Below are 27,973 nucleotides of genomic sequence, written 5' to 3' on the forward strand. Positions count from 1 at the left end.
TTTTCAAACGCTCCTGTGTTGAGGCTGTGGGACGCAGAGCCAGTCGGTGATCTGCCTTCCTCTGGGATGTGTCTCTGCGTGTTTTTACGGCTTTACCATGTGATGTGAACAAACTAACGGAATATCCTAACACAATTTTAGCCACTTCGGAGACGATCTGTCTGGGAAAAACTCGGCCCAATCGGTTCGTGAGGACCTTTTTGCAACTTTTTACAACATGTTAGCCAAAGTTAGCGAGTAGACTGCATTGATGAGCTCCACGATTTGCTTCTCGTATCATGTAGCTCTAAAAGTTGTGAGATTTTATACATTTTCCAAATTTTTCATAGCTGTCTTTCAAAACCCGCTGCTTTTGTCTCATTTCCGGTTATTCTACTGAAACTGTCGTTGAGTAATACTATGCAGCACCGTTACACATTCCTTATCTCTGCCTCAACCAGATTGCGATCCAGTGCATCACTAGCCTAGCTGTATTGCTCAAAAATATTATCCCTGTCTTTCCTGAAGTTTCACAATCGTTGATCTCTGAAATCCTGGAGGAGGGAGAGGTTTCAGTACGATAAGTGATGTTTGTTTTGAAAGAAACCACTTTCTGTGAACTGGACTTTGATCTGATTTTAGCCCGAGTACTTTTCCCTATACTTTTGAGTTGTGCGTAATGCTGTAGTGCTGCAGTGCCACTTCCTCTGTTTTCATTCAATTTGACCCCCTACGGTGCTCTTTGGATTGGATTTTTTTTTTTCTCTAATGAGCACCCCATTGAGAGACTACGGTGGTTTAAGTGTAGCCGGCTCATTGTGCCAACAGGGCAGTGACTTACCCCACCAGCTGCCAGGGTTATGTCTGGAAGAATAGGACAGAATCCATCAGTTACCAGTGAAAAGTTTCATGTTGCTCCTCTGACCTCACTTGACCTCTAAAACAATAAAGCCTCAACTTCATCTTGTAGATAAATGTTTCTTTCCAGTGCCAGGAGTGGCTCTCCTCTTCCAGGTGGTCCCGACAGGAAACCGCTTGAGTGTGTCTTGGAGCTTTGACTTCACACTTCACTCTTGGTATGCTGCAGCTGTTATACCATTACCAGTGTTTGAAAGCAGGCATGTCTTTCACTATGGAGATTTCAGATTTTTCAGCTAAATATTAAAATTTAACAATCCTTAGGTTATTTTTCTCACTCCAGCCATTGCCAGTTCCATGTAAGATTACACCACAACTGGAAAGGTCAACTTTAATGAGACCTGACAACACTTTTATTTGTTTGAAATTGGAGAGTGTGAGCGATTTAGCATTCCAGACACCCAGGGGAGGTCTGAATATTATGGTCTTAATTTTCACTGACAAACCTTTGATGTTGATGTAAGGCTGGTTGATTATGGCATAAATCATTTATTTGTCTCATAAGTTAAATTGTGAATATTTCAAATGACTTTCAAATGACTTTTTTTTAAAGCACCGTGGTCTCTCAGTGTACTGATATAGTATATTGGATTATTGATTTTTTTCTTGTTTTTGTGACACTTTAGTTCAAAGGTTAGAAAAGAGGCTTTGCTCCAGGTTTTGGGTGGTAGAACAAGCACACATCATTATGAACCATTCTGAACAGAAGGTAATTAATTGTATTTTTGTTTACATTTGTGTTATTGCACAGCTCTCAATGTGGATGGTTTGATATGCATCTTTAAGAGGCAATGGTCCAATTCTATTTGAAGGGCAGCTTTCTAAAATTACCATGCAATTCCATTCCCCCACTTCTCTGTGCCATCATGGACAACACAGGTCTTCAATCTTGGAAGTTTTTCTTGTTGCTTTCACACTCAACTGCAAGGATATGTACTTTTGGATCTTTTTCAAGGAGGTGAAAATTCCACTTTCTTCTCTTTGACCACAGCAGGGAATATTTATTTTGTCATCAAGGGCTGTTCAGAAGTGCACCGGTGCTATATGGGCAAATCTCTTCTTAGAATGCATTCGTTTTGGTTTGGGATTTACTTGCTCCCCACATCTAAGCGTCACACGTCACAATGCAGTCTGACCAAAATAAGTGGCTCGTGCAAGTGTGGGAAGGTAGAAGTTTTTGTTTTGGGTTTTTACTAAAGCCTGAAGAGAAAGCATTTGGCCATTTTTATTGTTTTCCCCAGAGAATGAAAAGCTGTTAGTCTCTTAAAGCCCTGCGACAGGGGCATACCACACAAGTAATGTGGGAGAGCAAAATGGCTGTTTGTCAGAGGGTCTTTCTGCTCGGATAGTTGGGGGTAAGAGGGTAAGGCTGAGGTCAGGCCATATAAACATGGCACCAGTGCTGAAATAATAAAGACTTCATGCTAGGGCTTCAGCCAGGATCACTCGGAGCACACCGTCTCATGTCAGGTTAAATTTGATTTGTTCTGATTGTGAATATTGGCTTCAGTTGGTGATATTTGAAAGAAACCCACCCTACTGTGTCTGCATCTCTGGAGGGTTATGTCATAGAGATTCCTAAGAGACTTATTTGGATAGACAGTGAGAGGTGTAAAGGGAATGTGCTGCTAATGTAGTTTCAGTTTCTTCTCCAAAGTTACTTTTTGGGATTAAAAATTACTAAAGAGTTAACATTTGTAAGGGACACTGGATGATGACTCATGTTGAGGATTCAAAACAGCTGACTGGGAGCTGCTCACTAATCTGCGTGTCACTATTGGCAGCAACAAAGTACAATGTTGTTATGTCATAGATTGGTGTTAAAATACGGGACCTTTGTGGTTAAAGGAAGGCTAAAAAACTGCTGATTATTTTGAGATGGTGGGAAGGATGGGATTTGACAAAAAGCCCACAAGATAGTACAAAACATGATATTGGGTCCATGAGAACAAGACAAGAGCCACACATAAATACAAACATTTTGTTAATCATTTTTCAATTTTTTATTCTGGTTTTTATATCATAACATGTTAGTTAACACAGATAGATTCCTTGGCAATGAAGTATTGCAATTACTGTTCAACTGTCTAATGTAATCTCACCTATGCTGGTTGCAGAGATCATTGTTTGGAGAAACTATTATCTTGTGGCCTTTTGACATCGCAAGATCTCATCCCATCCAGAGTAAGAGATTTTTAGAGCATTACGTCTTACTGTAGAATTAGGGTTAGAAAGGCTACAGGAGAAGAATGTAATACAATTCTTATATACCATCATCTTGTTATTATCATTATTAATGTTATTGTGAACAGTGAAGGTATGGTATGTTCATGTTTGGCTCTTCTACTTCCTTATTTGTCTGTTACCCTTCTTGAGGAGACAGAGAAAGTTGTTTGGAGTGATGAGCAGAAGTCTCTCTGTCCTCTGGTTTCCTCTGCAGACATGTTTAGCACTTTCACTTCTCCCATAACACTGAAGGGCTGTCAAGGCTGCTGTCATCCCTCTTGGATTATATTTGACTTGTCAAGCATGACCTATTGTGTGTGCATTATTTTCCCAGACCAAAGCTTTTAAGACAGCTGTACATAGCTTTATTTGAAGAAGTAGCATCATGGGGCCACATCTGTCCGTTTATTGTGTGTTTTGACAAGCCTGGGACTTTTGGATCAGTGTAAATCCGGATGATTAGAGGAACAAGGAAGTTTATATGGCAGCTGAAGAAGTGATCCATCGCAGGTCTTTCTGTTAATAAGTGTCAGATTAGCCCAGCACCTGTTTTCTATTAAGTGTCCAGTTGTAGTTTACTTTGTAGGAGGTTCAAACCATGGGTAATGTTGTCATCAGCTTTGCCTGGGAACCAAATACCGCTATTTGTGTGAAATTGCAGTTAGTTCAAGTGGTGGTGGCTGGGTTGGGTGAGAAATGCTAAAATGTATTGATGTTTCAAATAGGTTTTCAGTGTGACTGCTCTTAAACAGATGGCCAGATTTAAAGAGTTTCTCTAGTTTGTACACTATATATAGTTACATTTTGAATGCATCTACTCGGTATTAATTTTATATTTGACCCCACCAGAACCCCCACATTGGAATTCTTTCATTCCATTGTCAATCTAGGTTTTGAGGACAAATACTTGTAGTCTCACTTTTCAGGAATTTAAAACGGATTAGCATAGTTCTGATTGCCTGAGTGCCTAAAACTATTAGCTGAGATTTTCAAATTATGAAGGGATCTTACTTGCTGTTTACTGAGACAAGTTCAAAGCTCACTCTAAAACTTGAATGTTTCTCATTACATGTCACACAAACTGGGCGTGCATGGCTCTTAAAAATCAATTGGCTCAGGTCCTTGAGAAGGTTTCATTATTCAAGAATGCAGAAGCCGAGCTGCCTTGACCCAAGATAAATTAATTTGTTGGGCTTGTTTCCTTCGAAGATATTAATACCAGTAATATCTGTACTGGCATATTAAAATATCTGACATTTCATTCCATTTAGTTTCAGTTAAAGGTGCACTATATATAAAATGTTTGGTCACTTGCTTGTCTACATGAACATATTCTCCACTCACAGTAAGAATACATGTTTTTCAAGGTATTTTGAGTAATACAACTGGAATTTAATAAATATATAATACCATACTGTCGATTAGAAGACAAGCATGTGACGGACCCTCCAGCAGAGATGTTATACAGTGCACCTTTAATGGGTGTCTGATATTTGAGTTCAATATAAGACTTGTAATTTTATTTTAATTAATACAATGTAATAATTGAATATACATTTAATTGGCAAACCAGACTTCTTTTGGCTGCAGCATCCCACGTCTAGGCCTGTCATAGTAAATAGTATATCAACTTGTTGAATACATGAGAGCTGGATTAGTAATTTTTGGGGTTTAATATTTATCTTGAATACTTTTTTTTTGCACTAGTGGGAAATACTTGGTCAATTTTTGTACCACTGTGAGATTTGAGCTGTAGAAGTGTGAATTATGAACTTCTCAAACTACTTAAGTGATGCATTCTGTTATTTATCTATGGCAGTTCACATTTTTTTTTAATAATTTTGTACATTAAGAATACTTTTTGGGGGTAATTTTGCTTCATGGTTTAGCATTAGTATTATCATTTATTTTCTAATATTTACTTTAGCAATATATCGCACTTCAAAATGTGTTATCGTGACAGGCCTCCTCACATCATCTCGGCACACAGGCCAGCCAATGCACGAGGAACAATGCCCATTTTAATCCCTGAAGAATCTTGTTCCTCTGAACCACAGGCCCAGGAATACAGTGTTTTAAAAGGCCGGAGGCTCACCAGGAGGACTCACACACACATAGTTGGGTTCCCATGCATGCTTGTCCATGTTAATTTGTTGGAAGGAGCAGCCGAGGCACTGATGTGAGAACCTGGCAGCGCAGTGGTCCACAGGGAGTGGACTCATCATTAGGAGTTACATAGACTGGCATGAGGGACTACTAGAGTCCATGCACCAGGGTGAACCTGTAATCTGAATGTAGCAATAACATGCACTAATGAGATGCTTGTTTTCAAGTGCCAAAAACTTTTCAAGACTTGATAAGTGATGCACACAATATATTGACTCTTTGAACAGCTGCTAATATTGCTTTTGATTATTTACTTTTTTAATTTGAAAATAAAAACTACGGACTGAAGCATTCTATAAATAACTACTTTACTTTGAAAATATAAAAATGAAGATGATGATATACTGATTTGTCTCTTACTCGGTAACCTCTTTACTAGTGCCACTTTGTGAGTTCATATCGCACTCACTCTACTCAGCTCACTTTAAATTACCCAGGGGCTAGCATGAGCCAATGCAGAGCAGCGAGCAGTGGAATGGGAAGAATTTCCCTTTGTATAAGGCTTGATGAAACTGCAGCCACTTTGCTGCTTTCATCCTGTGAGTTAGTCAATAAAACCCTCCAGTAAAGAACTGAGGTGAAGATCCACATGGCCATACTGTTGATTCTGTGAGTCTTCACGTGTTTGACCACTTCTGTTTGTGTTCACAGCTGCAGAGGCAAGAGTGCCATGCCAGAGGGGTCTCAGTCTGCTCTCCACCAGGGCCCAATGGGGGAAGGTAAGATTATCAGTGACTCACTCTTATGAAATCTCCCACAGAAACTGCTGATGTTCCTGGCTTTGTAGCAGGGATACCAAAGACTATATGGAAAAGTGGAAGCATAGAGAGAAACAGAGCTGAGCTGTTCTGTCCTCCTACTGTAAGGGCTGGCAGGGACGCTCTTTGTGCAATGTGAAGCTGGGCAAAACCCATTTTATATAACGGAAATCCTAACATAAAAGAACAATCACAGGCACATGATTACTAATTTTGTATTATTAAGTACCACCCAAATTACATATTATTTTAGCCTTTTTTATCTTCAATCACAGAGCCAGGGCATTGACACAGGCCTCTTTGTATCACTTAGCACTGGCCTGTCCCTCTCCCCCCTCCTCCCCCCTCGCCTTCTCTGTTTTCTGAACACATTTGGCGCTAGCCCTCCACTTTGGACGAAGAATGGCAACGTGTCAGTAGATCTTTTTTTTTTTTTTTTTTTTTTTTTTTTTAAACCCCTTTTTGTGGTTACGTTTTGGCTCGAAGAACCTTTTGAGTTGAGAAGAAGAAAAATTGTATACCCCTATAGGACAATCCAGTGCATATTCTCACTTGTCATATAGGCCTATAAATCAGTGGAGCACCCCCATAGACTGATAATACAGTACACATTTGATATATTACTGAAGATGGATGGTAATTATGGGCAGGGGATCTGTGAGGTAATTAACTGACAGTGGCCCTGGTGACAGAAAGCCTTTGGTCTGCAATGAAAGAAAAGAAAGAGGGTAGTGACCAGCAAACTTCAGAACCTTTTTTTTGTGAATTGCCGTAATCTTTAGATGACACAACTGAGAATATTTTGGCCCATCTCCAAGCAAAACCGACGTCTCTTGTTGTCTTAAACATCTTTTTCCCAGAACAATTTTATGACGTAAAGGACTTGCATTTTGACAGCCGTGTCGTACAGTGCTCAGCGGTCACTGTAATGGAATAAGCTCTCTCATATTCCAAGTGTAAAATCTATGGAGTCAGTTTAAGGACAGTGTCTGAACTCCAGGCCACAACTCCCTCTGAGATAAGACTTGGCCCTGACCAACTTCACCCTGGCCAGGAATGTAGCTGTGTGTGCACAATATACCGCTCCAGTGGGGTTCTGGGGCCACCAGTAGATCATCTCCATTCACTGCAGCTTTTCCACACCGTTGAGCATGGGCCGGCGTTAATAGAGCTCCTTCACTGGAACCCTTTCAGTGGATAATTGTCTGTTGAGTTAATCACTGGTCGTGCAACCTCCGCTCCTGTAAAGAAATGTATTGCTTAGGTACAACCTTCCCAGCGCAGTACAGGAGGATAAAGATGTGAAATATATCCTAATATATAGGCATTTTAATTTGGGGTTCAGGCTCACTTCACTATTCACACCAGATTATGTTTAAATGTACACTACATTTCAACATTTTTGCCTTATTATAGGTTTATATATTATCCACTGTTTTGACCAGTCATTCAATGTTGTTCAAGCGACCTGTCGGGAGCAGTGGCTGAATACTGTGTGGATTTACTTGGATTTGGCCTTATACCAGCATATACATAAAGTTAATTATTTTACAGTCTCCTAAAATGGCATTTCTTGAGCTTCTTGTGGATTTCTCAAATCAGTCACATCTGCTTCATCTGCTGCTATCTGATGACCTCATTAAAGCAACGGTTAAGTTCCAAAGCAGTCATGTAATGTTGTAGTTGACGCAGTTGGAGTTCAGACAGTGGTGACAAAACAGAACTACATCTTTACAATGTTAATGATATATCTTCCACAAAAGGATTCTTGCTATGAGAAGAAAAGAAAAACCATTAGTGTGAAATGTGGTTGGTTTTCATGGTTGCTGGCTTGTGCTTCCGCTGAACAACAGGAAGGGCAGCATCACAGCTTTTCTGACGCCGCATTTAAGCAAACTAGTTAGAAAAAAACCTCCACTCCCTCCACACTTAACAGCTGTTTGACCACCAGCTTGTGTGGATAAAGCAAATGTGCCAACAGTCAAATTGCCTCTAAACTTTACAATGTACTAACACCTCGGGCATCTCATCAGCCCCATATGGGAGTGTGCTTTTCAGAGGAAGTGGAAGTTAAATAGATCTGTCGAGCATTGGGGAGGGAGGGGGCGTGTGTATGGAGGTGTTCTTAAGTGGATCATCACATGCCTATGGTCTGAGGTCAGCTAGCACAGCGGGGTCCTTTAAGAAGCTGGGGTCGAGCGCAGGGAGAGTTCATAGGATTAAATTTGAGCTTTTAGTGGTTTTGCAACTTTCGGACCTGTAACTTTTAATGTGTGTGATGTAGTTTCAGGGACCATCAACATCCTGTTATTTTTTTTACCCAGAGTGCATCACCAAACACCATCAAACATTATTAATTAATTTAAATAGAAATATGATTGTGATATTTCCTAGCGCAACCATTGATATATGTTGAATGCCTGTGTGTACTTAGGCAGTAGGACTTTTCCAGTGCCTTTTGTTTACATAACAAGAAGCTAATTATTAACAAGTGTAGGCCTGTCACGAAAATGACTAATGTCTTAAAATAAAATTAAAGAACAATATTTTTTGGGCTACTGTTTTTATACACCCTTTCATTGCATTACAGCAGTGCTAATGGTAACTAACTCAGTATTTAATTCAATTTGATGTATTGTTACTATGACAGGCCTAAACATGCAATTTTTTTAAAGTTAAAAAGTAGTCTTGCTTTTAACTTGTATAACCTTTGCAATGTCATCCTTTTTGGAATACCTTATTTCCCAAGAGAGATGTGTCTCCTATGAATTGCTGATTGGACATATGGCTCAAGTTTCTGCCCGTATGATTTACATGTAAACAATACATTAAGTTTCAGCACAATTCTGAGCATAGTGGAAAATCCCCACTTCTCTTTGGAATGACAACCTTTACCTTCAGATCAAATTGTGAAATACTGCATTGTACTGAGTTGGCCCACTTAACCAAGCCGTTGCTTTCATAGTACATTTACCACTGTTGCGACTCATGCTGTTTGATAATGGCCTCTGAGGACTTGGGCCCTAATCCCAATAGGTTCCCATTATACCGCTGCCTCCTGCCTTCCTATGGGGTCTTTTCTCCACTGCAAACTGGGAGGAGTCCTTCTAAAGAGGATAAGAACAAAACGTCATCTCTCCCTCTCCATCCACAGCTGAGTGTCAGGGTTTGTGAAGAGGGCCGGAAAGCTTTATTAAGATTTAGTGCAAAACATGATTCTCCTTGTCCCCAAAGGGATACAAGGTCACCCAGTGCGCCCTCAGCCATGACAGATCACTTAGCAGATTAGCTGTCAACTCAAGAGCACTTGCTTTTAAGTGAACATACTACCCAGCCAATTAGGAGCCAGGATCTTATATGTTGTAGTAATGGGGGTGTCTGCTCTCTTTGTAGCCCTTTTTTTGAGTCTACACAAAAAAACACACGGAAAGAATTTCAATGCGACTTTGTCAAGGGCTTTATACAAGAGGCATACTGTTGAAGACCTCTGATAACAGCATACCACACTGTTAGCACAAGTAATCATATCTGGAGGGGAGAGAAACAAGTTGTCAATGTGTCTGAAGCCATGAGCAGTGAATATTTTTATTACTATGGTTCATGTGATATCCAGGTAGTGTCTACAGGGATTTGTACACTCTAGTCATAGTGTTTGATTCGTGAGTCAGGATGATTCAAGCGGGAGGAGCTTAGGGAAGTGCTACTGCAGGCAATGGCTTGTTTATTCCCTGATATATTCTTGTCAATACTAACGTAAGATTCATATAACACACAATATGTCGCAGGTACTGATGGAGGCAGGTTTTTGGACCCAGTGTCTGTTCTCCAGTGGTAAGAAAGGCTTTCTGTGTCTCTTTATAGTTTTAGGATGTTTATTTGCATGTTGAACTTAGATATAGACAGAGTTGTTCCTGTTACTTTGCTTCCTATTTGGTTAGATCACTAGACGCCACCAGACTTCTGGGCACTGACAGTTTCATGTCTGTGTTGTGTAAGGATATCGTTTTGGGTAGAGGTTAGAGGTTTTGTGGTTAATATTTTTAGATGTAACTGGATGTAACATGGACAGAAGTTAAGGTATGTGACATATGAAAAGTGTGATAATATTGATTGATAGATGTTCATTAATTTATAATTCTCAATGAAATGGTTTGAGATGTCTACACCAATCTCTGCTCCAAACCACATGCTTTTACTGACAGAGTTCAGCAGCTTTGTGTTCCATACCAATTAATATGTACTGTTTATCTGTGGAGGAAAAAAAGTGAGACGTTAATGGTATATCACTCAGCCTTAATCAGTTGGGGTCAGTTTTAAGACAATGTTGTATTTTTTTGGTGTGTACTGTGGTGTGGGTGTGGTTGAGGGCAGGTATTGAATAGTATAGGCCTACAGAATTATTGTTTGCTGATTTTTGTTGTGATATGGCAACGTCAATGGCCTAAACAAAATGTTCAACATGTGTAAATTTTTTGGATGTTTTTCATTAAAATCCCATCTTAATTGGTGAAACTCTTTGCTCCAGTACATCAGTATTAAGAAAATGTCAATGTTGCCTGCTGTCTGATGCTTTATTCACAAGGAGGAACTGCACTGTGGTGTACTAGAGTGATTATGAACTATAACTACTGTATAATTATCTTTCTGTTTGTCTTATGAAGTCATATACTGCAGCCTTTGTCACATCTGTTAACGAAAGCCTGTTTGTAACTTTGTGCATAGTGATGTTTTAGATGTAGATGAAAGGAAAAGACTAGAATAACTTTGGTTACGGATTTGCATTGGTTTCTCCGTGACGGCTGGTTTTGCATGAGCTCAGGTGAAGACACATGCATCCACTACTCACGTCATTGCTGCATGTTGTGGCATAGAAGAGCTACCAGTGAAGGTGATGATTTGTACTTAGAAATGTGCAAGGGGATACTGTGTTGGATCATGTTTATGTGTAGTTTCATAATAAGTTGGAAAATTGCACAGAACTATTTTAGATTGTTCCAACCAGAAGAGCAATTTTTCACCTTGTCTGTGATGTCAGTGGAATTTTTTAAACGACCAGGTGTGCTGCCTTGAGTACTTGTATTCTTTACCTGTTAAACGTCATGATTCATATATGAACTTTATGAACTGTCTGCTTTACTGGTGTAGACTTTACATTATTACCTGTAGACTGATTCATTCTCACCCCTCTGAGTGTTCAGCGATGGTTCTGTCTGCTCCCCACAGTCACCTGTGTGTCATCAGGTCAGGTGTATGCCCCGTGCAAGCTCACAATCAAAGCGGAACTGCATTCATGTCCGCCTCTGTTCAGGGGATTTGTTTCCATCCACCGGACAAAAGAATGGGGAACGTCAAGCGCCTGGCACACTCACACACCTTTGTGCTGTTAATATTAACCACAGTTTAGAAAGTTGAAATGCTGGAACAACAATGGCGGGGGTTCTAGTTTGGCAATTTTGGAATTCCACTGGTTTTTGTAAGTAAGAGTAATTGGCACTGCCTTAGTATTTTGGTTGTCATGGAATAAATATTTTCTCCTTTGTTGTACACAGATGACAAGTTGGTCCTACATGAATGATGGTGGACATTGTGTTTTTCAACTGTTGGATGAACCTGTGTATTTAAGGGTAGCACTGTTTATTATTTAACTAATGTTTTTTTTTTTTACTTTACCTTTTAAATAAGCATGGTATGTAAGCAATGAAATATATTTCTTAACTAAGTGGGTCCTGAGCATAGACTGTGTATATATTATACATATGGTCCTGAGCTACCACCACAACGATCACTGCGACTGTCTTGTAAATGTCCTGCTAATGATAATCTGTCTTATTTTTCATTTTATTATATGCAATTAACTGGTTACATTTCTAAAAGATGATTCCTATAGGCCTACCACAATAGTGACTATATCGACTCATTGTTCATTATATGAATGCTGAAACAATATATTTTTAGTTCAGTATTTATCGTGTATCGTCGTATCTAATAAGTTAAGACTTTTTAGCCATAGAAGATACTTATTCTACCCTCTACAGCTCATTATTAGTTCATTCTGATATTTATTGGTTGTAGCTCAGACTTTTTAATGATACTGTATATTTAAAAATGGGTCCACTGGGATTATCCTCCTTTGTATCAGTGGCAGTGGTTTCAGTATTATCGTTCATCACAATTTTTCTCTGTAGTGATATATATCGTGCTTCAAAATATGTTGCCACAACAGGCCTAGATTCCTATACTATGCTACATTTTTAATCACTGTCTTGGATCGTTGTCTATACCATTGGAACAATTGAGCAATAGTAAGACTGTCTTTTTGTGGACAGTGAAACCGTTGTGGTGAAGGTGCCATCTGAAATGTAGCCCAAACAAATACTACACTATCTGTGTATCCTTGAGCTTGGTTAATGGTTATGTCTCTGTCAGCTAAAGACTGCATTGATGTAACACAGGAACAAAAGGCCTGTGTTGCGGTGTGCTGAAATGTTATACTTGGGGTGTGAATGAGAAAATCTAGCCTTGGATTGCTTTGTACTTTTGTCGTTGGCCATATACTTATCCTTCAGACTATCTACACAATATTCAATACACATGAACTGGCCTTTGAAAACCTACTGCACTGCCAATGTTTACCCAGCACTTGAGGTGTTTACTGTTACCACTTGAGAACAATTAGCACTTACTTAAAGCTTACCGTTTTTTCAAAATGGCGGCTGAGGTGTATGTTTGTGTGCAGATGTTACATTTTATGGTCTGGGCCAACTGGTAGTTCTGCACATGAACATATGGTTTGAGCTAGCCTATAGCCACTCTCCGTCACTGCTGTTATGCTTGTTTCCTTTTATAGACCTTTCTTTGCCGTCATGACCAGAACAGCAGTGGCATTTGAGCATTTCACAATAAATTATGAGAGCTATAATTTATAGAAAGGAATGTGTAGTTTTTATTCATTTTCCACTGTAAATTTAGGTTCCAATAATGTATCTTTATTGAAACCAAAGTGGTGACAGTCTGCTATTGCCATACAAGGGCATCTAGTACTTGCTGTAAATGCTGTATTTCCATTGATACATTTGAAAGTGAAATCAGTGCCGGCCTCCTAGCCGTCATCGAGACCCACTTCTGACGACATGGTGGCACGGTAATGGGCATGGCCTTGCTCCGTGGCTTCATTTCTCCAAAAACCTTAGCCCTAAATGTTTTGCAGATGGTGGAATGGACTGTGTGGAACATCAGGCATTTGATAATAGCTGCTCAGAAGAGGCATTCTGCTTGGTCAGGATGGAAAGCACATGCAGGCTGTGGGCTTATCTTAAACCTACATGTTGACCAGGCTGTTGCATTCCTCCGCTTGGCCTGTATCAACAAAGAGGGCAAGTCGGTCACTGGTGCTGGTTTTTCCCTGGAACATGTGCAATATCAGCTGCAGATAATGTCTTGAGGCAAAGTCAAGTGGTTAATGAAAGCTACGGTGGAAGCTACAAGAGCCTATGCAAAGAGATTAGCAACTTTAAAGTAGGCATGATGCATGAGGAAATGAATGCTTGCAAAAGATTTTAATCGTCTGATATCATAGTGATAGGGCTTGGCAATTTTAATCGAGATCAAGATTCTGTCATGAATAAAACAGCAATGAAGTGCTTAGGTGTTTTTAATGAAGAGGTTTACAAACAATCCTCTGTCCATAAACACATGTGGTTTGGAGCGGAGTTCAGACTTGGCTTTTTTTTTGTGTTTAATGGCACTGATCTGTCTTATTTTTCTGCATAAAATTATTATTGAAAGCCAATTTTTTTTTTTTTTTTTGCGATATTGTCCAGCCCTACAAGAGCTGCCATGTCCCGTATGTAGACCTCCTCCAAGGCACTGACGTTACAAAATGCTAAAGTTGACCTTTTTTTTCCTTCATCTTTATTCATATTATCTTGGAAATATGCCATGCATTGGTTGTTACAGTTTGGAATGTTGCAATTGTGTAACATTACATTAAGTGCATTGTAGTGCAGTCCTTTAGTGGTTTATTTCTTTGTGCAAATAGGTATATAGGCCAAGGTTCTGTGCAAGGCTGTATTGACTGCAGGCCTGTGGAAACTCCACTAGCACGATGTTGGTTTTGGGTTGTCCTTAGTTGTCATAGCTGCGTTGTTCCCCCTCCTTTTACACTTGGCATACACCGCTCTGTACAACACAGTGCTTTATTATAGCGGGATACCGGGTGTGGGTGGAAGAGAAGGAAGGGAGTTTCACATGCCAGACAGAGCACAACTCCAAACCAGAAGACCAAACCAGAGAGGAACCGGATACTTTAGTACTTGCTCATAGCGATGTAGCCACTGACCGCCGTGCCTCAGATGTGTCCCTGTATGCATGACTTACTTAGCTCTGGTCGCCTCCTGCTCGCCAGCTGTTTCTCACGTGCAGATTTAACATGGGAATGATGATGTTGAGACAGTTGTTTGTAGTATAGTATTCAGAATCTCATGAGCTCAACTAGTCTGACTCATGGAAAGAGTGGGGAAGCCAAGTTGTATGCTGCAAACCTTGTGAATAAACTGCACTGAATGAACCGAACATCATCCAGCTGCCTGCCAGTCACCCAGCTCTAAATCACAAGACTGCATGTGTTTTCAAATACTAGAGTTTCCCTTTTTTCCATAATTCTGTCCACTGAGACCTATAAATGTTACATGGTCTCTATAAAAGCGAAATCGAAGGCAGGTCTTTAAGAGTAAGAAGTATTCAAGAACGCTTAATACCACACATTTTCATCCCTCCATTCCCATTAGACAATATCACTTACTTGATCCGTTTCACTTAATGTTTATCTTAATGCAAGCATGAAACCCATTTATTAGTCTCAAGTCACAAAGCACCATTTATTCACACACATTTGAAAAAGCATTTGACTATTTCCACAGTGTCAAGGAAATGACCTTAGCTGCACAGTGGCGACTCCGTGCCCCACTCTCAATGTGCTATGACTTCATATTTAGGAAGCATATTTGAGGAAAAATTCCCATCTGGTAAGGAAGGATGTGAAACCCAATATGGATTAAATTTCTTTTCAATTTAAACAAAGTCATATTAAGACACATAAACATAAGTTCTTTTCATTTTTGTCTTCTCATCAGTGTTACTGTTTTTCTAAGGTTGAGCGGTCAGCAGGGAGGAGGACAGGAGGAAATAGCTTGGTTTTCCATAGAATATGCAGTGTAGTAATTAGGCCATGTCAGTAATGATTTGAGCTGGGCCTCTTACTTTATCCCACCTCTTTTTTAGTTCCTGATTAGAAATCCAGAACCTTGAGCTGTCAGTTATTTGATGTCCCCAACAATAGTCTATTCAATGTAAAGTACAATACAGAAGTCTGAGGTTGTCATTCAAGTTAATCTAATTGAATCCATCGACTGACTATGGTCTGTAATAACTGGTTTCCACGTAAACAGGATTATGTGGTTTAAATATTATAACAAAACTGCTCCACTGATGATGAAAATATAACTTATAGGCAACAACTTTATAAGTAAAGACCATATTTATGAAGAATTTGGTTTAGCGTCACGTATCTAGGTGTTATAAATCGTTTGCTTTGTCACGATGGCATTATTATATTAGGTGTGACATTTAGCCCTCCTGTCTATAAACAATTAGATGATTAGAATGCTCCTGTATGACCTGAAACATGAATATCTATGTAAAGAACAGAAGTACAGTGTTTACTATGAGCTGTGAAATGAACAGTTGTAAATCTGAACTTTAAATGGCACCTGTTACAAAGCACCTGTCAAAAAAATGTATCAAAATTATAACCTTGTGTCACGTGAAAAGCATTCATCGGTAATTCTACTAGACCTGTGACTGACTCCGTACACATACCATTGTTTTGTTGTTCATTCTTGTTTTTGTTGCCAGTTTAAAACATGTGAACACTCAACCCATGACATTCTTGTAAGTGGTAATTGTCTGATCAAACTCCTACATAATTTCATTTCTTTCTTTCCAGAGTCTCCTCAGCTGTCTGCATCGCTCCCCCACACCGAACATGACCCACCGCACACAGACCCTGACTGCTACACCCGAATCTGCATGGACCCTCTGGAAGGTGAGAGCAAGCGGCCGGTGAGCCTGGTGTCCACCCTGTCCTCTGGATCGTCCCGGGACAGCCACAGTCTCTTCGGGAGCACTGTGGCCCTCCCCTCCTCCGCCACACCGCCCATACCCAGCGAGGACGACATCGACCTGGAGCTCAGTCCCGCTCATTGTAACGGACAGCACACTACAGAGCCAGAGGGTAATGACCACTGGAAAGATGTGAACCAGTGGAACAATAATAACGCCAAACGGAAATCCAACGGCAACATGCGGCATTTCCAGCCTCCCCCTGTTATAACGGACGCCATGGCACCTAACCCCAAGTTGACGTATGTCGACCGGGTTGTCATGGAGATTATCGAGACGGAGCGCATGTATGTCAAAGATCTACGGAGTATTGTGGAGGTGGGTTATACTTCTAGTGAAAATAAAATCTCCTTTGCATTGGTGTTGCCAAGTATTCACAAGGAGCCAACTGTTGAGAATAATTGAGCATAACTCATCAGTTTCCTGTGTACTTGAAACATGTACTCCACTTGAATTAATACTGTATTACACCATGACCTAATGTCTACAGCATGTTTTTGAGTTACCTTGCCAGTTTGGACCAAAGAGGAGACTGGTTGTAACAGCAGCTCACAGTAAAGAAAGGCCGCTCTGTTTGGTACCATAAACGTGCATTGTGCGTCTGGTACGTCTGACCCGTTCAGTGCACTGTTTGTCTGTGTCTGATTCAGATGTGACACTTGTAAACAAACCACTTCACCAAATGCGTGTTAAACATCTGGTATTTGTGAAATGAGAGACGCTAGGTCATTTATGTTCTGCTGAATGTGTTGCATAAATCATCTTGCAGCTTGTATCTGGTTCTGTTCAAACTCAAATCATTAGTTTTTTTTAATCTATGCCGGCTGACTCTCATTTCTGGTCTCATTTAGATATGAAAAGCAGAGATGTCTATGGACGGTTCTTGTTTCTACTGGCAGCTCATCTGTTATCACGCACTGTAGATTACCAACAGCATCCAGACTCCGATCCATTCTGACCCTATATTATTCTTATTTTTAACAGCTGTCAAATATTTCCCTATGCCCCTGACAGTAATGTCTTAAACAGAGGCAGTGGAGTGACAGCCAGTAAACCTACTCGCACCTTTGTCTGGAGAGAAGGAAAAATGTCTTGGTTCTGACAAATTCAAAGTCAGTCTTTTTCTGTGCTCTGGTTTAGGCATACATGCATCTTCCAATCCAACACCAACATGGATGAAAGCATAGCTGGAGGATTTTCTTTCAGAACCCATTTACTGCAAATAAATCCACCATCTTGATTTAATAACATAGAAAGGGCAGATCAAATTGATGCCATGCTGCTTATTTTGACTTTGCACCAAGCCTAGAATGTGCCGTGAATGTGTGATTCCTCCCTCTCCAGTCTGGCGTTGTGTCTTTAATACACTAATCCACAGTTCCTACTTGATCCTGGGACACCAAAGCAGCTGCTGGTGTGTCAATATTGTCATTCAGATCTGATGTGGTAGAGATTACTGAACAGCTGTTGAGCCCAGATAACTAAACACTTCCAGCACCTGGTCTGAACACACCCAAGCTTTGCATAGTCGGCATTGTTGTAAAAGAGTTGCTTCATGTCTTGGATGGAATTGCTCCAACAGATCATTCTCCAGATATTTTTTATGTGTATTTTTTTTTTTTTTTTCCCATTGCTCTGCAATGATATACTGCAGCCATTTGCTAAAATTATTTAAGTTGATTTTTTTCCTCATTAATGTACATACAGCACCCCCTATTGGCAGAGAAACACAAAATTGTTGAAATTTTTGCAAAATTATTAAACTTTTTTTTTTTTCTTTATATCAATATAGTACTTAAAGAAAGTAAACACTTTCATTGTGCTAAAAATTACATTCTAGTGTCTGTGTAATCCCTCAGTTGTCCAGATCTGATCCATAGTAAAAGCCAAAAGTAACATCTGTCAACTGGACAAAAAGTTGTAGGAGTGAAGACGTTCCGCTTCTCATCCAAGCCACTTGGGTTTAGTTCTTCAGTTCTCGTCATATTGCTGGCGGACTTATATCTATCTGAAGGGAGGAGATAACTATACTGAAACTGGAAACAGCTTTTGTTTACAGTTTATGTATGTTGGCTAGATCTATTGAGCTACACGAAGTGTTCACTGTGCCCAAGACATAGCATATTTATATGAGTTATAGATGGGGGAAAGATGCTGTCTAAGGCCCCCATTTCTGCTCAGGAAGGACAATGTTTTCTTAACAAAAATTGCTTCTTTAACTCCCCTCTCAAACAATTTATTTTCTTTGGCTAAGATCTGTACCTCACTATCTTCAAAGTAGTGGTTACTGGCTTTTAGATGGAAATGTACTGTGGACTGGGGTCCAGAGGAGCTCTCACGACGTGTTGGTACATTCTCTTATGGAGTGGCTGTTTAGTTTCTCTCCCTGCACTCTTCACTACACTGAATGAAGTAGACCACATTACTTTGCTTATGGCTCGGGTTTGACAGACAGTTGACAGATTTTATTTTTGGCTTTTAGGTATGAGTTTTTTATTATCTTTATGGTAATGATATCAAATATGGATAATTTATCTTAGTATTGAAATTAAGTCACAACATGCTAAAATAATTTATTTTTCAAGAAGAATTCAGATGAATGCAACAGTGTTTATACAACACTGTTGCAGTAAAACATCTCAAAGCACTTAATGGCACTGATTCTGTCCCAAGAGGCATGTATTGAACCTGTATTGCTCTGTTTCCTGAGTGCCTTTTTATCATTACAATGATGTGTTGTAAGTGGATTGTGAAATCTATTAAACCTTAACTTTTTTTTTTTTCTATTTAATAATTTTGTAAGAATATTTTTTTGTGGTTTGGATGAACCCGCCTTTCTTGTCTGTAAATATCCTGTCATGTGGGCCAAATTTAATAAAAAATAATAAGGATTTCCTATTAAATCAATAAATTAAGACTCTTACTGACCTTTTAACAAAGTGATTTAAAAATACTGTACAGTAATTTGTATAATGTTATCAGCATTTGCAGTTTTGCACAATATTTGTTTTAACACATGAATGAATAATTGTCCAAATGAGTGAGCAGTCATCCAGATGTTGGCATGCCTGGCTCATGTTTTAGCTATTTTTATCTGGACAGAATACCCCTGAGTTTGAAGGGAGTAGACGGTTCCTGGGAGGGGGGCTTAGACGCTGACGTTTACAGTCTGGGTCCAGCAGGTCAGACAGTCAGACGACTGAACAAAGCCTTAAAAGGAACCTTTCTAAAACACTTTGTATGAACGATGAAATGTTTAAGGTATACTGATACTGTATGACCTGATATTGGACAGAGCTTTAGATCACATGCCCAGGTCTGCAGCAGAAAAACTGTGTCATGTGAAAACAGGCCACACATCATAACCGCTTTAAAGGACATACAATGAGGGAACTGTTTGCCTACAAGTACACTCTCTACTCGCTCTACTAAAATGTGATTTTGTGCTAAGTTGGCTTACATGTAAACAATAGAGATGAAATCCGTTTTTTCTCTTTCAGGATTATTTGGCGCATATTATTGATACAAACAACCTTCCTATTCGACCAGAGCAGGTGTGTGCCTTGTTTGGAAACATTGAAGACATCTATGTGTTCAACAGGTAAATTCCCTTTTGTCACATTTGATACAAAAACCACACAAAAATGCAAACAACATAATGTAAATGTGTGATGTGAGGATGTTGAATAGTGTTTATAAAATGAAAGCATGTCCAAAAGACAGCAGTAGAATGACATCTGCAGAATGGTTAAGTGAAGGTTAGTGGGTCCACTCACTTTACGTTTAATCATCTGATGTCGGCCATTACTCTTTGCTGACCACTTGCCAAAACACACATTAACATTCCTCTCTTCTTTCACCGATTGAACCTTATTGGTTTTGCTCAGACCATCATGAGACAAAAAAGAAAATGTTTCTGTACAGTTGGACTATAATGTATAGTCCAATGATGTACTGCTCCCTTTAGCTTTTTCTACACTCTCTATAGAGCCATAAAAGTCACTTTTGATTTATCTGACCTTAACACAAATGAATATTGTGTTACCCCATCCCCCTCCATCTCAAGTATTGTACAATAAGATGTCATGTGGCATGACCAAATATTGACATGGGCAACTCAAATTAACCTTTGAAGCAAGTTTTCTTGAATTGTACTATTGGTATTTCAGATCATTTACATTTGACAGGTCTGGCCCAATCAAATACCAATATTCAATGTATATTTTTCACTGAAACTGATTGATTTTTATATTGACATAAATGACCTAGATAAGAGAATAAAAATGTTTAGACAATACTACATGTGTTGGGTTCCTATTGCAATTAATGCATTTATATCCAATGCAATATTACTGGTTTGTGGTTGTAAACAAAATACATTAAATAGAACAGAACATTTAATGTAATTTTACTACTATCTAAAATGCTTTTGCAAATTCAATCATGAAAATTAAATCTGGTAAAAATGAAAGTCTTAGTCGAGTGGTTGATTAAAGAATGGTTAAATAAATACTGCCCTCTAGTGACAGTGGTGGACTATTACCTATCCAAAGAAATGGATAGTGAATGCATTTCTTCTTGTTCTTTTCAGTGAGCTCCTACAGTCATTAGACATGTGTCAGAGAGACCCTGTGGCAGTTGCCCAGTGTTTTGTGGATAAGGTAAGGACTATGACTCTGGCTTTGTGTTTACTTGGTTAAAGATTGTAACTAACTATTATCTAATATTCTTTTTTCCAGAGTGAATCTTTTGAAATATACACACAATATTGTAACAACTACCCCAAGTAAGGACCTTCACTCAAGCCATTTGGTTAAATTGTCTTATTTTTGCTGTATGTTTGTGAGATCTTTATTAACATTACTATGCATGTTGTTCTTCAGCTCAGTGGCAGCACTTACAGATTGCATGAGGTGTAAAAATTTGGCCAAGTTCTTTAAAGATCGACAGGCCACTCTGAAACGCTCCCTGCCATTAGGCTCATACCTGCTCAAGCCAGTCCAGAGAATCCTCAAATATCACCTGCTCCTTCAGGTACACATTTTACCTATATAAAAATATAATCACAAAAATATACATAGATGTTTTAACGATGTTTTTGTATGATTAGGAAATCGCAAAACACTTTGACCCTGATGAGGAGGGTTGTGAGGTGGTTCAGGAGGCCATAGAAACCATGACAGGAGTGGCTTGGTACATAAACGATATGAAGAGGAAACATGAGCATGCTGTCAGAGTGCAGGTCAGACAGTTTTCTGTCAATACAGACACGTTTTTGCTAAAAAGATTTGCTCCATCTCATCTTTCAAATGCTGTACATTTTCACTCCTCTGAGGGTCTGCTGACTTTTATTGATTATGTCCACACCATTTAAGCAGAAAGAATGAAATGATCTATAAGCTTTTAAAGCATCAGACTGACATCTTGTTGTGGGTTTGTCTCAAGTACATTTAATGATTTTCTGTGCTTTACCTTTCTCGTCGATGTCTATGCAGATATGCTATAAATAGATTAATACAGCTTGTATTGTGCTGAAGTTGTGCCTATATGTACGTCTACAGGAGATCCAGTCTCTTCTGATCAACTGGAAGGGTGCTGACCTGACCACCTATGGAGAGCTGGTGTTGGAGGGCACTTTTCATGTACTCCGGGCCAAGAACACACGGACACTCTTCTTGTTTGAAAAGATGCTCCTTATTACCAAGAAACGAGGAGAAAACTACGTCTACAAGACCCACATCTCTGTATGTTTGACAGTATTTATTTAAATAATGCTATGGTGTAATATAGTTGTTGTATATTAATTAACTATAGAGGGGTGTAATGTAACATTTACTTTCATTACCCATGTCTAAAATGTGTAGTTTTTGTTAATCTCTGTTTCAGTGTTCGACTTTAATGCTACTTGACAGCGCCAAAGATCCCTTACTCTTTAGTGTCATCCATTTCAAGCACCCTAAGCAGCCCCACACAGTGCAGGTACTGCAGAAGTTTTGTTAAACCTTACTTTCCTTTGTTCAAAACCTGTTCTGTGCACCAGCCCCAAGCCTGAATAAATGTATGGTTTGCTGTTGTCCCAGTACAAACCTCTGTTTATCCAGTCCTGGGGCTAACACAAAAGTACACTGACTTACAGCACCATGTATTTTAATTCACAGGCTAAGTCTATTGAAGAGAAGAATCTCTGGTCACATAACATTAAGAGGCTCATACTTGAAAACCACAGCACTATTGTTCCACCAAAGGTAAATCACAAAATCTACAAAAGCATGGACCATATATAAGCAACTGAATCTCAATGGTGTGTTTAATCACATAATGCCTTTGCTTTTAGGCCAAAGAAGCCATGATGGATAATGCTAATTGTAAGTATTAGACCAAGAACCAAAAAGTTCCCAAAATCCTCAATACCTTGTTGTCATGGCAGCTAGGGATATTACATGCAAACTGGAGGGAGAGGAGAGGATGGCAATGCATGTCATGGATGTTATGTTTATGAACTGCCCTGTGATTGCATATGTCTATAAAAATAAATTATGTAAAGAAATTATTGCAGCTTGTCATATTTTTGTCTAGATCCAGGAAAGTACAACTACAGTCCTGAGAGGTTGAAGAAATCAAGTGATCAGACTGAAGACCTCCACTTAGCCACCAGAACTGGACGCAGAAGATCTGGTATAGAACAACAAAGACTAAATAATCATGAAATATTGTTAAAGGTGTATGTTGTTACATGCTGTTTCTTTCTCTCTAGAACCTGCTAAACAGATCTTTAGAAGTGCAAAAGGTGAGTATAAGAGACATTATTTACGTCCCAGGATGTATATGTGGATATACTCAGCTGTTTGGGTCATGTGGTGTCATTACGCTTTGGCTTTGTTCTTTCTCAAAGACACCTGGAAAGCAGATCAAAAGATACACTCAGTCTCACCCACACAAGACCTCTCCTAATGAACGATTATAAATATATTCCTCTGGTCAAAGGCTTTGTCCTTCACAAGCTCTTTCAATAGTCAGATTTGGCCTCCACTCAATGGCCTGTGCACACATTAAAACAGTGGAAACCTCTGTATTGTTTAAGCTGCCTCTCTGTGCTCCCAGAGCAAATCGATTTTTTTCACCAATATAATGAAGAAGCAATTTTCATGTCAGCCTTTCCTTGGAGAGGGAATAGGTCATCACATCCTAACTAATTGCATCATGTCCTGTTTGAGTCAGTGAGAGGGAGATATTTCTGGTATTTATCTAATCACAGCCTCCTATCCGTCTGGCCCAGGCTAACTCCTGCCTCTCTGTGCGCTGTGCTGGTGGACATAGAGGTTGTGTCCTCACCATAATTGTGCAGGATTAATATGTTTTCATATCAGATATAATTATCTAATTGTTTCTTGTTTTTCTTTTTCTTTTCGTATGTCTGCCATGCCATGCAGCTGTACTGAAGGTAAGACCTCAGTATAGTTACTCTTTATCTGAGACTGTTCTGTAGTGCCACAGAAGTGTTTTAGCTCAATGTGCTGTAGTGAGATATGCTTTCCTTATGGATTTGACAAAAAATGCAAACTTCATCTCAAAATGAAAAGGCCTAATCCTCAATAAGCTGAAAATCATATCTCACTCGGAGCTAAAGCTGCTTTACGTGTCTGTTCCATTTGCACTTCTGCTGTTGCCATGTTGCTCCAACACTGGCCTTGCAATAACAAGCCACTTGTCTGTGACTCCCTGCTGTAGCACGCAGACAGTGAGGGTGCCCTGCTGGGAGACAGGTGTCCCCTCCAGCCCACATCCTATGTCAGGACCCTTGGCTGCACTCTAGACGAGCCCCAGGCTCACAGGCCCAATGTGGAGGATTTCATTACCTCAAGGGAGCATCTAAGTACCCCTGAATGTGATGAGAGGCCAGGTTGCCCCACTGATGGGGCACAGGACTGTGACAAGCCAAAGGAGGCTGACGAAGATGAAGACGAAGAGGGGGACAATTACAAAGAGGATAGTCTGATGGGGGGCGACCAGGTAGCCGATTTTGCCAGCTCAGTGCTGGCGGCCATCTCCTGCTGGCAGTCTAGAAGCAGGGCTATGCTTTCTACTCACTTCTCAATGGTGAGGGTTTCTCACTCTTTGGGTTTCTCTGTTCAGCCACTGTCTGCAGCTCTGTGCTCACACATTAAGCTCTGTCCCATACTCACTCCCTCTTCAGTTTAAAATCACATTACTAACACCTGCTCCACTAATTGGTTTGCTTATGTTTTGTTATTAAATATTAGTAATGCTCTCTGTGAATACTGTTGCCAGCTTTTACATTGTTGTGTATATATGTGCATTTTTTTAAATATAATTTGCATGTTTTGTTTTGCATTTTAAATAAGTAAATTGGATACTACATTTTTCCCTCAAATTTGCTTATACATGCATTCCATCCAGTGTTTTTATTTTTGCACAGTTTTGTTTTTGTTTTTTTGTTTTTTCAATTCTACTAATCCGCTAATACAATCCACAAGCAAACAGGTTACATCTTAAAACATTTGTTCTGTTTTTCTTATTAGGATGATAAAGACACAGCTAATTTACAGGAAACCCCATTGGGGGAGACAGAGCCTCAGCGCCTGGGGGACAAGCATGGAGCTACTGCTGGGACAGACGTTCACACGACTCAGGTGCATCATAATAAAGCATTTGCAAAGGACCTCCCACAGTTTACATTTTATCTGTGTTGGCAGAGAATTACTGTTTGGACTTGGGCTCCTATGACTACTCCTGTGGCCTTATCACTGTTTGATTTTCATTCAAATGTATTTTCATCAAAAATGCATTTATTTGAATTTATTAAAGTTGTTCTTTGGACAACTTGAATAGAAAATACCGTAATTACTTTGGCCAGCTATACTTGTCTTTCTAACTTTTATATCCCTACTCGTGTATTTATGCCTAGAGTTAGTCTTAAATTGCTTCATACACATGTTTTATATTTATTTTTATTCAGTATGTAAATGCAGAATAAGTGCAAACTGACATAACATAACATATGCATTCTAAAAATAATAACTTCAAATTGGCTGAAAAGCCAAGCAGATGGAGTCTGCCATCCTTCTCTCCTGACTGTGTACACTTAGTACCCATTTTGTCTTGTTTCAGGTCACTGTAGAGGATCTACGCTCTCTAGACTTTGTTTCTCCCAAAAACAGCAACCATCACCATGAGGTGCCATACTGTCACACACCAGAGTCCTTACAAACCAGCACCCCAGAACTCCACAACACATCCCAGGAGACTGCAGAGGAGGAAGAGGAAGGAGGAAGTGACTCTTCCAGTTTTCATGTGGAGGAGACAAATGTCCTGACAAACGGAGAGATGTCAGAGGAGGAGCCTGAGATGGTAGCGCACAGTAAACACATGTTGAACCAGGCCAGTGTGATGGCTCAACACTACATTAACAACATTTCCAGACAGAGCAGTCTCATCTCAGATGACTTGGGTTCAGTTGCATGTTCCTCACCTTTGACCGATAATGAGCCTCTTACAAGCTCCTCTGTGTGTTTAGACCGAGAGAAGGACAGTCAAGTGTTTAGTAGCTCTCCAGAACCAATACTATCTTCTCACCAACCTGCGCTAAATGACTTCAATAAAGAAGAGCGTCGGTCCACTCTTTCTAAGCAGGATCGACTCCTCATCCACAAAATCCGAACATATTATGAACATGCAGAGGACCAGGATGTGAACTTCAGCATCAAACGCAGAGAGAGTCTCTCCTACATCCCTGCAGGTATGGTCCGACAGCTGAGCAGACAGATAGACAGTGCGCCCCTGGACCAGGCTACACCACCTCACAGAAAAGAACTGTCCCGAAACAGACCCACTTCCTGGTCTGTGTTTGATCTTCCCGGATTGGACAAAAATCAAAACACTGAAACAACATTAACCAGCATCAGTAATGATGTGTTCAAACCGTCATCAGAAATGCTCAAGCTTTGGGAAGAAACAGACATAAAAGAAGAAGAAAGTGAAGCTCAGTACACTGTACAGCAGTCTGAAGATCTCTTATTACAAACCCCGCATAATGTCAGTTTAGAGGGCCCAGAAGAAGACATCTCTGAGCCTCATACTCTAGTACATAGCCCCACCCCCAGTATCTCCTCTCCATCTGTCCTGGAGCACGCTGAACCAGACTCTGAACTGGATGAGGACCATTTCAGTCCACAGCATTTACCCAAAAGCATCAGTTTCCGGACAAGCATGGAAGAGGATCAAATCCTCCAAGATATGGGAAAGATGAAAAACAAAGTTTTTCAGCTGGCACGTCAATATAGCCAACGCATCAAAAATAACAAGCCAGTGAAGTGGCAAAAAAGCCAAGAAACTGGAAATCAACCTGGCCTGAGAAGCATGCTGGCTGTCCAAGAAGAAAGAACACAGTTTAGAAAAAACGGTAGTGTGCCAAAACAATTCCAGTGGTTTTAATAACCTGTACAAATCTAATACACTATGCTTTTGTTGTGTTTTTGCAGGTAAGCCAAACCTGAGATTGGCTTTGAATGTTGCCACTCAAGCAGTCATCCATGAAGTGCGTTCACCCAGCCCAGTGCAGACTCCCAGCTCAGGTCTGAGCTCTCACAGCACTCTTGTCTCTCCACAAACACCCCAGTCTGAGAACTTCCACTGGCCTGATGTTCAGGAGCTGCGTTCCAAATACACACAGGACACTGAGGCCAACTCATCCAAAGTGTCCCAAAGCAGCACACTGGCGCATGTGCCACTCGACAGCACACTGAACAGGAGCAAGAAGGACTCACCGAAGTACAGCAGCTCCTCCGATCTCCATAAAGCCCTGGCAGACTGTCCCAGGTCTAAGTCTGTACCAGTGCACCAGGGGGGAAGGTTTGGGATGGAGGACTGGCCCCTCCCTAAGGGCAATTCAGTCCTGTGCAGGTGGAGCTCCCTGGATCACATGCTCGGCTCTCACCCCCTGCATGAAGTCCAAAACCTGCAGCGTCCTGTGAGGGGCCTGCACACAACCAGCCAACTGTGTCTGGCCTCCAAAGACTCTGAGAGCCACCTCCATGACGGTCTGGACTCTGGGGCTGCCCTCAGTTCAGGGAAAATGACTGAAAGCAATATTGTGAAAAGTTTACGAGAAAAATTTCTGAGTTTAAGTACAAGCTCTTAACACATTTAATTGTTGGCAAATTTGTTTGTTGTATTAAGTTGGAGCCACAATATATGATTGCCATGAGTCGCCATGAGGGAAATGTATTATTTAATGTTTTGTAAATATGGATATTAGACTGTGCTGTACAAAGTTTTGTAAATCTGTAAATACCATCAGTAATGGCAGGATAAGATCCTGTTATTTGGTTCCAAACCATTATTGGCCATTTGCTATAACCACTATAGCAGCACTGCTCTAACCATGTCAAGTGTAAGGCTTTCAGGGGAACACAAAGGGGCCACATCAGATGAAGTGTTTGCTGCTTATGTCTATAGCCAAAGAGACTTTGTTTTATATTTGTGAACTCGGAACAATAGGCTTCCACATGCACATTAACATCACTGGAGCTGTTTTGTCATTTTACCCAGTACTGCGTATTTATGAATCTGTGAGGTTTTGAGCTTCATGTAAATACTGATCTATCACCTTTTTACTTTTGTTTTTCAGAAAATATATTTTAAATAAAACGTGTCATTGCTTTATGTTACTAGAGAAAGTGATGGCATTTTATTGGATTAATTATTGTTTTGTTGGTTAAATTAACACA

The 27,973-nt window shown here is 40.0% G+C and overlaps 1 protein-coding gene across 2 annotated transcripts; it reads left to right on the forward strand.

Annotated features, from left to right (window-relative positions):
- Positions 1 to 819: 819 nt before the first annotated feature.
- LOC117390555 (pleckstrin homology domain-containing family G member 3) lies at positions 820 to 27,877 on the forward strand. 2 transcript variants are annotated; one of them, XM_033988311.2, is made up of 19 exons: positions 820 to 1,055; positions 5,941 to 6,008; positions 16,051 to 16,544; positions 19,727 to 19,827; positions 20,818 to 20,887; positions 20,966 to 21,012; positions 21,110 to 21,260; positions 21,337 to 21,468; positions 21,788 to 21,970; positions 22,113 to 22,205; positions 22,385 to 22,471; positions 22,561 to 22,591; positions 22,803 to 22,901; positions 22,981 to 23,013; positions 23,657 to 23,667; positions 23,955 to 24,323; positions 24,767 to 24,877; positions 25,356 to 26,646; positions 26,726 to 27,877. In XM_033988311.2, exons 2-19 carry the CDS (start codon positions 5,960 to 5,962, stop codon positions 27,382 to 27,384), a joined length of 4,011 nt encoding a protein of 1,336 aa, XP_033844202.1. In that variant the 5' UTR covers positions 820 to 1,055; positions 5,941 to 5,959; the 3' UTR covers positions 27,385 to 27,877. The 2 variants fall into 2 exon arrangements, with proteins under 2 accessions (XP_033844202.1, XP_055086976.1); XM_055231001.1 differs by lacking the exon at positions 820 to 1,055 and adding an exon at positions 1,769 to 1,855.
- The last annotated feature ends 96 nt before the right edge of the window (positions 27,878 to 27,973 follow it).

The sequence above is a fragment of the Periophthalmus magnuspinnatus genome, chromosome 22 (genome assembly GCF_009829125.3).
Source record: "Periophthalmus magnuspinnatus isolate fPerMag1 chromosome 22, fPerMag1.2.pri, whole genome shotgun sequence".
Classification (NCBI taxonomy): Eukaryota; Metazoa; Chordata; class Actinopteri; order Gobiiformes; family Gobiidae; genus Periophthalmus; species Periophthalmus magnuspinnatus.

What these genes read in the sequence shown, in the direction of transcription:
- LOC117390555 (XM_033988311.2), top strand. Translation starts at nt 5,960, where the DNA reads ATGCCAGAGGGGTCTCAGTCTGCTCTCCACCAGGGCCCAATGGGGGAA. An exon ending in AATATCACCTGCTCCTTCAG is followed by an intron (nt 21,261 to 21,336) that starts GTACACATTTTA and finishes TTGTATGATTAG; the next exon opens with GAAATCGCAAAACACTTTGA. An exon ending in AACACAGTTTAGAAAAAACG is followed by an intron (nt 26,647 to 26,725) that starts GTAGTGTGCCAA and finishes GTGTTTTTGCAG; the next exon opens with GTAAGCCAAACCTGAGATTG.